Source organism: Perna viridis, chromosome 5 (genome assembly GCF_037379345.1).
Source record: "Perna viridis isolate PV_CMFRI_1.1 ecotype Kerala chromosome 5, ASM3737934v1, whole genome shotgun sequence".
In the NCBI taxonomy this organism is placed as follows: domain Eukaryota; kingdom Metazoa; phylum Mollusca; class Bivalvia; order Mytilida; family Mytilidae; genus Perna; species Perna viridis.
In genome coordinates this window covers 22,576,179-22,590,977 of record NC_142449.1, presented here as the reverse complement: position 1 = coordinate 22,590,977, position 14,799 = coordinate 22,576,179, and the positions used below count along the sequence as shown (strand labels likewise).

Sequence of the window (14,799 nt, the reverse complement as noted above, 5' to 3'; positions counted from 1 at the left end):
TGTTAGAATAAGTTAAGAAATGTAGTGTAAATCATGATAAAATTAAGTCTTATAACAAAATGCTTTGTTTACAATATCCGCACTAACAAATCATTGCATGAACTTTTATCATTAAAGCAACATTTGAACTGCAGTATAAGTACCAGTAGGTTTTTCATGAACATTTCAATTTTTAAAATGGAAACAAAAGAACTAAAATATGTAGTACTATTATTTCTCAGTAGTGATTTGTTATGGTATACTGATGTCAATCCTTAACTTATGATTACTTAAAAATGCCATGAGAGATTTGAATCAATTTTCGGTATAATATTTGTTGTTGTGGAAGGAAGCTTCTGTCAATTAATTACTGTTTTCTGATGTATTATGTTCCAGTTATGTAATTTTTCACCCCCCCTACCGAAAAAACAACAACAACAAAATAAAAAATAAAGGGGGACTTGCATATTGTTGAATGTTTTAGTGCATCAGTTTATATTCAATTGTACATTTGTAAATGATAAAGAAATTTCTTCTTCAGTACAGTGTAACCCATAACTGCATTGAAATTTTATACAATGGAAGTTTGTATATTTTTATTTCATGTATTGGTCTAAGATCTCAGAAACTTCAAGGAATGAATTATAATTTCATGAACTAGATAGTTAGTATAGAAATTGGCACTCTATAAGCAATTTTTTATTTTGCTGTATCTATTGTTTGTACATTTAAGTAGCAGCTGCATTTTTTTTATTAAAGTAGATAATGAAATTCTTGTTTACTGTTTCAGCCACCAGCTCCATTAGTGAAAGTGGTGAAAGAAAATAAAATGTCTGACACAGTCGCTTCTGACCAGACAACAAAATCACAAAAGCAGAAAGGAACAAAGGCAAGAGGGAAGGAAAATAAGAGAACACAACCAGATTTACAAATGGAGGTAGGAAAATGAAAGGATACTTTGAAAGACTATTGAACTAATGGGAGTCTTTTTTCTGTAAAGCACAAGTCATAATTCCCAGTACACCAGTATTCCTGTCAAAAGTAAATATGCTACATTTCAATAACTTAAGAACCACTTCATGTAAACCTATCAAGTGTTTATTGATAAGTTGTTTCTTATGAGTTGAATTATTTAATGTAATTTTATAATAATTTTGTTAGCACTTATAGTAAATCTAATTGTATGCAGGTTGTTAAGTGATGAATCAGTTTGATTTAAACTATGTAAACTTTAATTCTGTTTATTTTCCGTTTAGAAAGAGCTACCGGATCAGTTAAATATGGAAAAATTAAAAGCAATCTTAAAAGGTTATGGGGAATACCCAGCTAAATATAGAATGTTTATATGGAGATCCATTTTAAGACTGCCAGAAAATCACACAGCTTATGCAGCATTGGTAGATAAAGGAACTCACCCAGCCTATTCTAAAATCCATGAAGAATATCCAATCAAAAGCAGAAGACTTTTACGTATTTTACAAAGGTGAGATGCTTTTCTTGTCTAATTGTTGTGATATGATGTTGAAGCTATGGTATACACCTGATGATAGCTGTTTGATTGACATAGATATCAGTGGGCAGTTTTGTTTTAAATCCCTTTAATTATATTTTGCATTGAACAAGTGGAAAAAAAATTTCATTATGTTGAATATAATTTTACTATTATTTGGATATGTTTTATAGTCTTAGAAGTATCTTTTTATGAATAATTTTGATTTTAATACTTTATTGAATTTAATTGCAATGATGTTGTCAAATATTTCTCTGAAGACTAGTAACGTGGGTAAAAAAATAAAAGGAATAATTTTCATACTTAATTTGAAGATATTTTTCCTATATATTGAAGGATTATTTTGCTTGGATGTTTTAGAATTACATTCTACCCTATATTTCAGAATTCTGTCTGCTATGGCCCACTGGTCACCCATCTTTGGAGAGACACAATATCTGCCATGTTTAGCCTTTCCTTTTGTGAAGTTATTTCAGAACAATCATCTAGTCTGCTTTGAAATACTCTGCAGTATAATGAGTAAGTACTCATTTTAAATTAAATTAGCAGATTTGTGGAAGCTAATTTTTTAATGCTTTCAAGTAAGTTATTTTTAGTATAATATTCAAGTATATGTATAGATATGTTAACTATGGGATGATTTACACATTTTGATATTTAAGACATTTTTAAATTATTAAATTTGAGAAAACATTACAATTTCTTAACTAAATGTACCCTCCAAATAACAATTGGATATGGCCATCACTCAAAGCAGTTATTTTTAAATCCCTTCCGTTCAAATCTATTTTGTGATAAGAAAAATTATTGTCCATAATTGAGTATTACCTATACATCTATAATTTGATTTATAGTGAACTGGGCAGACCACTGGTTTGAGTATTTCCCCAACCCACCCATCAACATACTGGGAATGATAGAGAATGTGTTAGCCTACCATGATAAATATCTGCTGCAGCATTTCGTTAAATATTCTGTTACATCACAGGTGAGTTTGTTTCTTCATTATTCTGATGCAGACCAGCATTAGAAATATCCTTGTTTCCCAATTTAAGAGTTCCCGAGAAGATTAATAGGATAGTAAAGTTTTCTTTTATCTTCAAAACTAGATATTGTTTTTCAAATATTTTGTTGATTTTTTTTACTTAGATTTTGTTTTTTTTTCTGAGCAAAATATGGAAGAAATAAAGTTTTGTGTCTTGTGATTTTAGATATGGAAATCTGGGCTGTTTTAAACAAATTTGCTTTCAGACCAGGTGTTGAAATTTACTGAAAAAAATTGGTTCATTTTACTCAGTCCTTTGTCTGTCTTCGTAGAGTAATTTTTCTTGTGTTGATCTGTATATGTATATTTTTTTCTTCTGTATGCATGTTTTATTTTTTGTTATATTCTCACATAAGAATATTTAATCTATTTAGATAAAACATTGTCACAAGTCAATTGCCCATTTGTTAGACCATTTGCTAATCACATGATAAGATCTACCTCTGGCAAGGAAATTTCCTTCTGGGCCTCACATGTTTCTATTTATAGATACTATAATGGAACAGAAAAGTGTTCCCATCCTTTTTGAATGATTGTTGAAACATTTCAACTAAAAGAAGTATGCTATGTTGATAGTTATTTAATGTCTAAAAAATAAGTCATTTGCTGTAAGGCCTATTCCATTGATCAGACTGTACGCATGGTTGTCATAAAAAATTAAAAAAAAACAGTTTCTGTCATAGTTTCCCTTTCCTATTTTCGTCTACCCTTGATATGACATTTTATGAGCAACTTGGTGGGTGTTTCTAGAAAGGCAGAGAGTGCTTACCCTACTGGTGCACCTGGTCTGTGCTCCTAGTTTTTAGTGGAGTCCTGGTTGCTCATTAACCTCTGTTTCTTTGCACCTGTTATATTGGTTATTTTATGTCACTATTTTCCTTGTGTAGTCTTTATCCTTGGAATATATTGTTTTGATTACTAATTGAATCTTGATTCCCTGGATAACTCTTTGTAATAAACTTACTTTTCCGAATTCAGACTTGACCACATTTTTGCACAGGTAATCAAAATGATTGTGATTGAATCCTCCATTGACTTGTTAAGAAGCAGTCTTTGTAAGAATCATGGCAATTCTGTAATATGTGATACACCCCAAAAATGACTACACATTTTGATTTTTGTAATTAATTTGCTTTGTAGGTCTATATAGTGAAATTAATAATAATTCATTCCAATCTGTCTGCTCTAAGGCAATAATTCACATTCAAAATCCAATAGTTTCTAGTGTGTTTCAGGTCATGTTCAGAGTTACCTCCCTTAATTTTGAGTTTTACAGTACATTCAATATAATTTTTATCTCCTAAGAACAAGATTTATTTGGAAAGCAACATGTTACTTTGTATTTAGGCAGTATAAAATTGTGAACAAAATATCAAAAACAAAAATATGTAGGCTTTCCAACCATGAATCACATTTTGCATGATTCTTATTTGGAGTACTACTTTAACATTGATACCTGAAAATATATTGATGGCCTTTGATGGTCCATACCCACTACATACACAACTCATTTTCTGGCAAAAAGGTAGGGACTATACACAACCTTTTCTGTAATCATTATTATCATAAACAACTAAATGCAGGATTAATAATGCCATAGATCATTCACAGTATCAAAAATGATGTTTCCCTTGTAATGGCTGTCATAATGTACAATATGTAGAGTACATTATAAAAATACAATAACCATTGAGGTCTTAAAAAACTTAAACCATTTCTTTATTTTTAAACTTGCACTGTCTGTTAGTTTATTTATCTAGTCATCCACTATCATTCAGTCAAACTTATTGTAAAGGATTAGCATTATTTATACATATTTATGAAGGATTGGCATTATTTATACATATTCATGAGGGGAGGTTATTATTGTAAGCTGCATTCAAAGATAAATCAAATCTAAATCAGTACAAAATAATAATATACAATGTGGGTATGCCTTTTTAGCTTAATTGGTCAGAAGGGCCATGTGACATATTGCCATCATCTGGCATCTGTTGTCATTGTTAACAATTTTTCAAAACACTTCTCTGAAACTACTGGACCACTTAGAACCAAACTTTGTGTGAATGTTTATTAGTGTATTCTGCATAGAGTTAATTCAATGAAAATCAATATGATTGTGCCTCAGGTATGAACGTTAGGAATTTTTATGCAAGAAAAAAACATGGCTGCTTTTACAAAAAATAGCAATGTTGCTTATCAATCCTGTTTAGCAACTCCAGCTCTTTAGAGCCTCTAGTTTTGGTTCAAAGAATTTTGTATCTAAAAAAAAAAACATCTAGAAACTTAAGATTAAGAAATGCATAAATGCATTATTGAATATGATTTCTTTCAATTTTCAGCTAAATCATGCTTCCAAATCAAGGTTATGAGTTCACTTTGGCTAACCCCAGCTTTGGAGAAAAGAGCTTAATGTTTTTCCCTTTTTTTTTGGCAACATCCCTTCTCCTGAAATAGAGAACATTCCGTATTAAAAATTTTAATTAAGAAATAAATCATGGATACTTCATTTTATCGTTGTTGAAAATGGGCTGGCCATTATGTTGCATTATTTTACAATAGGAGGGGGTTAGATATCAACATAAATGGCCAGCCCATGGTAAAACAATGATAGAATGGAGTTTCCGTGATTTATTTCGATGCTAATAGGACTAGTATCTTCATATTATTTAAAAAAGACGCAGCCTATGTGCTGCACAAAATGGCAAGAATTTTGGGGAAAGTTCTGATTTGATGTTGGTAAATTTGAGTAAAACTTATCTATGACGTTTGAAAAAGACCATCAAAAGACATTTGTTACAAAAGCTTTACCATGGTATAAAGAGCTTTGAAGCATGTCAGATGAGAATATTAAATGACCACATCTATTTTTCATGTCATATTGTCTCTCTATTCTAGAGTTGTTGGTATGCATTTATAAGGGGGATAACTCTACTTTTGTAGTGTATAGAACTGCTCATTTAGTGAATAAACATACAATTCTAATTTTGATTAGCTTTGTAGTTATTTAAATATTTTCTATTCTAATCCACTTTGCAATGTTGTGCTTATGAGTTCAATGTGACTTTGATCTGGTGAAGTTCATGGGTTTTTTTTTTATTCACATTTCACTCAATCTTCCAAAATTATTTGGTTCAGATGCTGCTGTTAAGAGATTACTCATTGTGCTGTGTACAGCAAAAAGAAAGATATTCATATACATGTTTATTTAGTACTTTAGTATTTACTCCAAGCAACCGGAGTTAGATTTGAACAAATTTGGGAATAGAATAGTGTTTCGTAATTGTTTCTTCATTAATATTTTTTTAATAATAAGTTAAAAAAATACATTGCATCAATTTTGGATTTTCTATTTGTATCTTTCAATTTGAAGTTGAAAAAAATAAAATTTATTTGAAATGATATTTAAATTTAAAATTTAAAAAATACAAAATAGACTTTTTGAAATGACATTAAAAAATGTCATCATGGTAAAAAGTTGTTTTTTAGACAACATTGATTACCAATAGAATTCACTTTTTCCCATAAAATCAGAATTTCTGGAATCAATCACATACCAAACTGTTAATGTTATGACAATACGATACCAAAAGTTTGATTAACAATACTGATCAGTTTTACAGCTATCTGTCAACCATGACATGAGGATGAAAACAGTTCACCTGAACTCTGGGCTGGGAATGTTCACACTTTGGTCCTCTCCAGACTTACTCATAGTTAGGTAATCAAGCATGCCCATTGTTGATTAATCAAGCCATAGCCATGATATATTTGTTTGGTCAGTTTGGTAATTATGTTTCATTGTTTATTTGTTTTGGGTTGTGATACACGAGTATTTTAGTGACTTATGGTCATTCTGGATTGTGATTAGTTGAGCAAAGTTTTTTACTAAAATTTGATTGGTCATTTGGAACAACTCACTTTGTTTTTACATGAGAACTATTCTTGTTGAAGTTAGAATAACTCAGTAGGAAGTGAGAGATAGTTGGAACTTAAGAACTTGTTGTCAATATGGCATCTTTGATACAAAAAGATAATAAATCACCAGACATTGGAGAATCAGATGGATTAAACAAACTTTCTTCTCATCCAATGTTCCAGGATTTACAAGCAACACTTGCTACAGAATGTTTTCAGTCTTTTGTTCCATACACTCTGTGTTCAGATCAAATTGTCAGCTGTAACAATTCGGAGGAAGCAGATTTGGATCCATCTTATGTCGCTGTACAGGAGGCCCATCTTCAGTCACAGTTTCAGACATTGTCAGCAGAGAATCACAAAGTTCAAGAGCTTCAGAACTTTTACAGTACACAATGTGCAGAAATTGAAACCCAAAGATGTGATGCTATTGCAAAACTCAAAGGACAAATTTTTCAGAATGAATCCCAGTATCAGACAGAACTTTTTAATGTGCATAAATTTCACGATCGCCAACGAATGCATTTGACCAGCCGTGTAGCATCAAGCCTTGATCTGTTAAAAGTTGCCATACCAACTGGAGGAAATGTTGGCAATACTTCAAAACCAAGAAGTCGTCAGCTGAATGCAAGGGCTGTGGAAATAATGTCACAGTGGTTTGAAAGGAACATTAACAATCCATATCCTTCCGAAAGTGAAAAGGAAAAAATGGCAGAGGCTGGTAACATTTCCCTTGGACAAGTCAAAGCGTGGTTTGCCAATAAGCGCAACAGAACCAGTAACACAAAGCCAAAGAGACAAAAACAACAAGTTGAGAAGAAACTTTTGACAATTTGCTCTGAGTTGACAACTGATGATGGTTCAACACCAAGATTGTATGGGGATATAATTCAGAAACTCTCCAACATAATCAATAGATCTACCATGTTCAGTCAAGGATTGACTGTGATGAGCCAACCTATGCCATCAGTTACACCTACAGAGTACTACAACACAGCTATTTTTAGTGACACACTGCCAGTGGCTGATTCTACAATATCAAGCAGTGATGACAATAGTAATGGTAGTGTGTAAAGACATAGAAAAAATGTTTAATTTTATGTTACATTTTATAAGATTCAGTGTTTAATACTGATATTTTATCATGTTAAAATAGTGCTGTAAATAAATTATTGAATGTTTTCATAATTGATTACTGGTAGTTTTGATTTTAAGTTGCTGTTTCACACTTTATTGTACTTCATTTTCAATATTTTTAGTCACAAGTATATAAAAATAACTCTGGGGAAACCCAGAAATGATATGCAATATATGCAAAGGTATAGGAAAAAGTTGTTGACCAAGAAGTCACATTCATACAAAATACAACAAAACAGCACATTTTAGCATTCAACAAGAAGTATGGTTTGTTCTGAATGATATGTTTTTGTTGAACCTATAAAAATAATTAATTGTACAAAGATTATAAAGGAATGTGAAAGAACAAAAGGAGTGAACTTTGTATATATGCCAGAAAGATTTCCACTGAAAGCTATTTTTTTAAACTTACTGTTTTGAATTGAAAAAAAAGTTATCAAACATTCTAGACTTCAATATATTAGGGGGAAAGAATTGCAGTATCTAACAGCTTTATGCAAGATGTAGTAATATGAAACCATGACTAGTGTGAAAATTAAAAAAATTGTCAGTCAAAAAACGAAGATAGAAAAAATAATAGATAAGCTGAAACAACAAACAATATGTATAAAACACTGAAATAATGCTGGATAGTTTCATCAGATAAAAAAGTTTTCAAGTTTTAAGATTAATATTTTATACTTTTAAAGTTCTAAAGTAACCTCCAAGGGACATTCACTGAACCAAGCCAAGAAAAAACTAAAACTTTAAAAAAATAAAATCTAAATAATAATAATACATGTATCAGGATTTGAACTCTGAAAAAAAACTTGGAAAACTGGTATAAAAAAATGAATTTAAGGAACCATATACATGTATATTCAGAGCCATATATATTAAGATACATGCATTAACTCTAGTACACATACCTTTTATAGTTAGGTCATTATAGAAAAAAGTAGGGATTATCATTTATATTAAGAGTTAATTTGCTTATTTTATCTCTTTGGTCTGGTAAATTCTTTGCAGACTGTAACTAACTAATAGGTGAGGTGTCTGGAAAAAAAGATTTTCTTTACATTTTGCCCTTGACAACTTAACCAGTTTTTCTCTGAGATTCAGTCCCACATGAAATTCTGAATTCTGAAATTAAAATATTTGAATTAGGAAAGTGTTCATTATTTTGGAACAGGGTTATTTTGCTACAAGATTGAAGTCATCACTACAGAAATTCTATGGTCGCCATCATGAACTGGTGGATTGTTACAGTGTGTCCATCTGCACTATGAAAACTGAATTGTTCATCATCTCATAGTTTTTTTTCCTCTTTTGTCTAACCCAGACTGGACTTTTTATGAGCAACTCAGCGGGTGTTTCTAGAAAAGCAGAGGACGCTTACCCTACCGGTGTACCTGGTCCATGATCCCAGTTCCCAGTTTTTAGTGAAGTCCGAGGTGGCTCATTTGCTTTTGTTAATTTGTATGTATTATTTTAGTTACTAATGTTCTTTTTTGTGTTTCTCTGTTTTCCATGTTTGGTCTTTGTCCCTGGATTACATTCTTTTGATTTCTGCTAGAACCTTTGTTCCCTTGATTACTCTTTTAAGATAATAGACAGAGATGATAAACTAGGAATTAGTTCTATTTTGGTCTTATCACAGTATAGGGCATATCATACTTCACTATAATATAAGAATGTAGCTGGTGATTTTGTAGGTTTCGATAGAAAACGTCTCCAGCAATCAAAATTCCCCAGACAGAAATAAACAAATCAAAACACATGTTAAAGTAGGGGAGGAACGTTTCATGTCCAGTGAGACAAAATACTGAATGAATGTGTATTCTTATGTGGACAATTAATTACACAATCAATATGGAATAAAGTTTTTCTCAATATTTGATATTAATTGAAGTCTTATGTAGTTTTTGAACTATTACTGAAAAGTTATCAGAAGCAGATAGTTGATACCATACACTGGTGATAACCAAACTGTTAGATCACATATTTTGTTGTTTCTCTAAAATTATTGACTTGAGACATTTTGACCAGCACTCAGTCTTAATTACCTCCCACTAAGATTGTATGACACTTATAATTGGTGTGCATTTTAACACATAAGTAAACGATGTTATTTTATAATTGAATTATTTCTTTTATGAGACCAAACTATGAAATAAACTTGAACAAGTATAAACTATAGATTATTGGTGTTTTTAACAAAAATACTTATAATGTTTTTTGAGAATCACCATTTTATATGGATATGATGAACTTTATTGGATGTGTTACATTTTTGAAGAATTTTAAGAATGTAGATGATCGATATAACAGCTTTTAGGGGATCAATATGACAATTTTTAGGGCTGATGAATTTAACCAATGTAATCCTGTTGACTCTGATACTGTTGCTATTATATAGTAGTAAGAATGTGTCTAGGACTGCTGTGTGATGCTCTGTAGTTATAAGTGTAAATAAATGTTTTTTTTAAAGTTAAAGTCTCCTACTTTCATCTCTGTCTTATTATATCTATATATTTCAGGTTTATGCCTGGCCACTCCTAGAAACCTTGTTCTCAGAAGTCTTAACCAAGGATGAATGGTTAATGCTGTTTGACAATGTCTTTTCCAATTCTCCTGCCTTCCTTTTGATGGTAGTAGTAGCCTATGCCATGTCAGCTAGAGGTCCTCTAATGCAGTGTATAGAACTAGATGATTTTAAGGTGAATATCTGTTATCTTTAATGATACTTATCAACTAATAGAACTCAGAGTTTTTACTTATTTGCATAGTTCCGAATTAATTCTTAATTCAAATAATAACTTCTTCGAAAGAAATGTGAACAAATAGAAAAGAAAGCCTATATTCATGATCAATGATAATGCAAGCCATTGAATGTTGATATAGCTGACAAAACATACTTTATAAGTACTTGCTTTATGATTTAATAAATACTTAATTATCCTCTTGTTTGAAGACTATTATTTTGATAAAATTTCTTGAATTACAAAGGTTTTATGCCAATTTTCATGGATGAGACAAAAAGTTAATTCATTATTTCCTGGAGTTATAAACATTCATTTATTTATTTCATTTCAGTATTTTTACCACCATAGAAATGCAGTTGATATCAAACATGTGTTGAAAGAAGCATACAGATTGATGGAATCTACACCCAAAGACATCCACCCAGAAAATACATTAGAGGACTTCAAACCTCTAACGATAGGCCAATACCCTGTGTTCAATAAATATCCCAAATTTATTGTGGATTATCAGGTATTTTAAATTATGTCACTGATGTATCAGATACAAATGTTATTAGTATAATTGTGCATTATTTAGTTAAAATGACTTGGGGAAAATTTAGTCTTCATCATCACAGCTGTTATACACAGATTATTTAAAAAAGTAATTCATAGAGAGTTGGAAGTGCTGATCAGATGAAACATTCTTAGTTTAATTGGTAAAATATTTATATAGAATAATGGAAGGAATCAGGACTTTCATAGTTTAATACATGCAAGTCTTTTCTTGACCTTTTTTCGTAGTACACCAATTCAATTTACCATTTACCGAAGATGCAAAAGAAATAGATTTTAGTATCAAGAAAACTTAATGAAATAATTAAATTGATTTTTAAGCGTGCACACTTGCCATTTTTTTTTGAGTTCATAATAGGATAATTAATTGGAAAGAGTGAATAACCAAAATATGATCACGAGTGCCGAAGAATGCAAGATTTAATGAGTGTGCAGAACTTGTTCCACGCACAATTTAAATCTTACTGCGTTCTTGGCATGATTGATCATATTTTGGTTATTCATGTTAACCAATTTTTTATCCTATTTATTATATAGATTTCCTTGATTATTCGTTGCTGTTTATTAACATAAATTGTAAACTTTGTGAATGGCGGATTAATTTCAAAGTTGTGACGTTTTGGCTGGAGAAAGTCAGAGAGTGAAATTATCGAATTTATTTCACAGTGTGAATTATCGAAATTTATTTCACTGGGAACATTCGATAAAACATCATTATCTCTAAATTTAAACATCAGATATTTTGCTAATTTGTTGCCATATTTTTTTTCAGGTGCAGGAGAGAGAAAGAATTAGACATGAAGAAATGGAGTACATGAGACAAAAGTAAGTTAAATAGATGCAACAAGCAAACAATATAAAATAAACACATACAAAATTAAGGTAAGCAAACATGAAAGAATGTATTTAAGTTCCGATTTTATCTCAGTTTCATTTTGCATGAAAAATGATTAGATAAACATTCAAATTTTATTGTTTTATATCCCACCACTTGAAGCTGAAATGTAATTTGAGAATGGATCTTTGATTTTTTTTAACACTTTACATTGTTGAAGTACAGATTAAATTCAATAGTCAGCAAAATCAGAGATGTATTTTGAGTTAGGCCAATTTGAACATTTTGCCATCCCCGTTTTTTTTTCACGATTACATGGCAGGCTATCACTTAATGTTCTATTTATACCCTAATTTTGTTCCTTGCGTTTCTTGAAAAATTAAAGCATGTTTTTTATAATTGCTGTTATGTGACTTTAAACAAAAAGTGCCTTGAATTTATTTTGTTGCCACACTAATCCTGCTACCGTGATTTATACGATCTTTTAAAAAATATACATTGTTATTCCAAATTATCACGTGGGTCCATAGCTTTGATATGATGAATTGAAAATTGGCTTATTTTATCAGTTCTGCCTTCCCCAACTTTCTGTTTAACAAACTTGACATGAAATTAAAAAAAATACTCAGCAGAATATCACATCAAATGTCGTTTTTTAGCTGATCCTAAAAGCATCAAGGCCAGGTTTCATAAAGAATCTCAAATTAGTATAGAAATTTATGTATTTGAATTCCAGACAAGTATCATTAGACATGCAGAAAGAGACACAGAAAAGACAACAAGAAGAAGAGGCATGGTACAGACAACAACAATTACTGCTGGAGGCAGAGGATAAACGAAGGAAACTTATACAGGATGAAGAACAAAAACTTGTAGATCAACGTAAAAGGTAAGCAGTAATTCCTGTTGATGTGCAGTAAACAAAGCTGACATTTTTCATACCGGTGGGATTGTTGTCTTTTTGGTCATATTCACCATATCCATCCTTGTTATAATGTAAATATGCATCAGCATTTTTTATTGACAATGTAGACACAATATGACTTTAACATTGCTCTCAAAATTTCCCCATCTTTTCTTCTTAGTTTTTACCTTTGTTCACAAGCTCACCTATAGATATACCGGTACCAATGTAACATGACATTATTTCAGGACAGATCTAAACCATATTTTTTGTTTTTACATCAATTACAATTGAAATTTTACAAAGAGAAAAGTGAAATGTAAGTTAGCAGTAATGCTTGAGAACATTTTGATCTATTTTATGTCATGTTGAATAAATTGATGTTTATTTATGAAAATAACATATCCCCCTGTCCATTGAATGATCTTCATCTGTATGTCACAAACTGTCCTTCTTTTATCTCATTTTAACATATCCCCCTGTCCATTGTCATCTTCATCTGTATGTCACAAACTGTCCTTCTTTTATCTCATTTTAACATATCCCCCTGTCCATTGTCATCTTCATCTGTATGTCACAAACTGTCCTCCTTTTATCTCATTTTAACATATCCCTCTGTCCATTGAATGATATTGATTTTGTCATCTTCATCTGTATGTCACAAACTGTCCTTCTTTTATCTCATTTAAGAATTTCTATGTCTTTATTTCAGATTATATGCTTTGAGCAGAATTTTTTTATGTCTTTATTTCAGATTATATGCTTTGAGCAGAATTTTTTTATGTCTTTATTTCAGATTATACGCTATGAACAGGATTTCTATGTCTTTATTTCAGATTATACGCTATGAACAGAGAGGTTAAGTTAAAAGAGTTACAGCTATTAGATGCTGCCAGGAGGAAATTCTTACACTTCCAAAAACAACAGAGGGAATCTGAATTAAAGAGACTTGACGATGAAGTACTAAGAAAGGTTTGTTCATCCCATTAGTTTATATCAATAACTTATTCATCAATTTCCTAAAATATCCTATAAAGTGTATAAAGACTATTCATGTCATTTGTAAATACAGAATTTGGAGTAGAGGGCAGGGTACAAACAGAGGGCTGTGAAGGGGATTAATATATTAAATCCTTTGTGCAGAATTTTTCTAGAAAGGGGCCAAATAAATCGTCTTATGTAGACACTAACTGAAGAATAAAAATCTGAATAATTCATTTAAAAAAAAGCCAGTAGCTGTGAAATTAATACATTTATATGGGTGCAAATATTTTGATAAATCTGGTATGAGAATAAGTTTTTATTTTTTTTTAAAAAATCGCAAGACCACAAACTCTTGACATTTGGGGAAAGGATTTTATTAGTATATCAACTGGAGGAACTATTGTTGGTAAAAAAAAAACTATAGTCTTGACTAGTGATCTCAATTTGTCTTATTAAATACAAAAAAAACTATAGTCTTGACTAGTGATCTCAATTTGTCTTATTAAATACAAAAAAAAACTATAGTCTTGACTAGTGATCTCAATTTGTCTTATTAAATACAAAAAAACTATAGTCTTAACTAGTGATCTCATTTTGTCTTATTAAATACAAAAAAACTATAGTCTTAACTAGTGATCTCATTTTGTCTTATTAAATACAAAAAAACTATAGTCTTGACTAGTGATCTCAATTTGTCTTATTAAATACTAAAAAACTATAGTCTTGACTAGTGATCTCATTTTGTCTTATTAAATACAAAAAAACTAAATACTGGTAATTGAAAATATGTAAATTTGCACAATTTAAAAACAAAATCAGCTGTATAGCAATAGTAAGTAGTAATTGAAAGTTGGATTCTGCTGTACATGAGTCATATAAGATATACTTTATATTATCAGCAACTATTAAGAGATCAAGAGACCCAGTCAGCCATGGAAGAAGCTGAGATTAGAAATCTGGAACTACAGTTACAGAAAAAGATGTTTGAACAGGTATATTGATCTGACCTTAATAAATTTGTAGGATAATGCTCTTATCTGATTTTTGGTAAGAAGATTTTGATCAACCTTGGGAATAATTAGCAGGGGTTCAAATAATAGGTCTAGGATTTTTTCAAAATTCATATCATAGGTCCACAAGGTAAATGAATGATCCTCTATAAAGTGTCAATGGAAGAGATTGGAGGTC

At 30.7% G+C, this 14,799-nt stretch overlaps 2 protein-coding genes across 3 annotated transcripts in view; both read left to right on the top strand.

Annotated features, from left to right (window-relative positions):
- LOC148616537 (TBC1 domain family member 31-like) overlaps positions 1-14,799 on the top strand; it is a 28,694-nt gene that overhangs the window by 8,992 nt on the left and 4,903 nt on the right. For both annotated transcript variants that reach the window (XM_088583680.1, XM_088583679.1), the window contains exons 9-18: positions 770-916; positions 1,236-1,462; positions 1,875-2,008; positions 2,344-2,477; positions 10,109-10,288; positions 10,665-10,844; positions 11,661-11,713; positions 12,460-12,612; positions 13,464-13,599; positions 14,511-14,603. In XM_088583680.1, the coding sequence (XP_088439806.1) occupies positions 770-916; positions 1,236-1,462; positions 1,875-2,008; positions 2,344-2,477; positions 10,109-10,288; positions 10,665-10,844; positions 11,661-11,713; positions 12,460-12,612; positions 13,464-13,599; positions 14,511-14,603 (1,437 nt within the window). The remainder of the gene's footprint in view (positions 1-769; positions 917-1,235; positions 1,463-1,874; positions 2,009-2,343; positions 2,478-10,108; positions 10,289-10,664; positions 10,845-11,660; positions 11,714-12,459; positions 12,613-13,463; positions 13,600-14,510; positions 14,604-14,799) is intronic.
- LOC148616538 (uncharacterized) lies at positions 6,389-7,633 on the top strand. Its single transcript, XM_088581602.1, has one exon. It carries the CDS (start codon positions 6,546-6,548, stop codon positions 7,524-7,526), a length of 981 nt encoding a protein of 326 aa, XP_088437728.1. The 5' UTR covers positions 6,389-6,545; the 3' UTR covers positions 7,527-7,633.

Coding starts and splice junctions, on each gene's coding strand:
- LOC148616538 (XM_088581602.1), top strand. CDS start 6,546: ATGGCATCTTTGATACAAAAAGATAATAAATCACCAGACATTGGAGAA.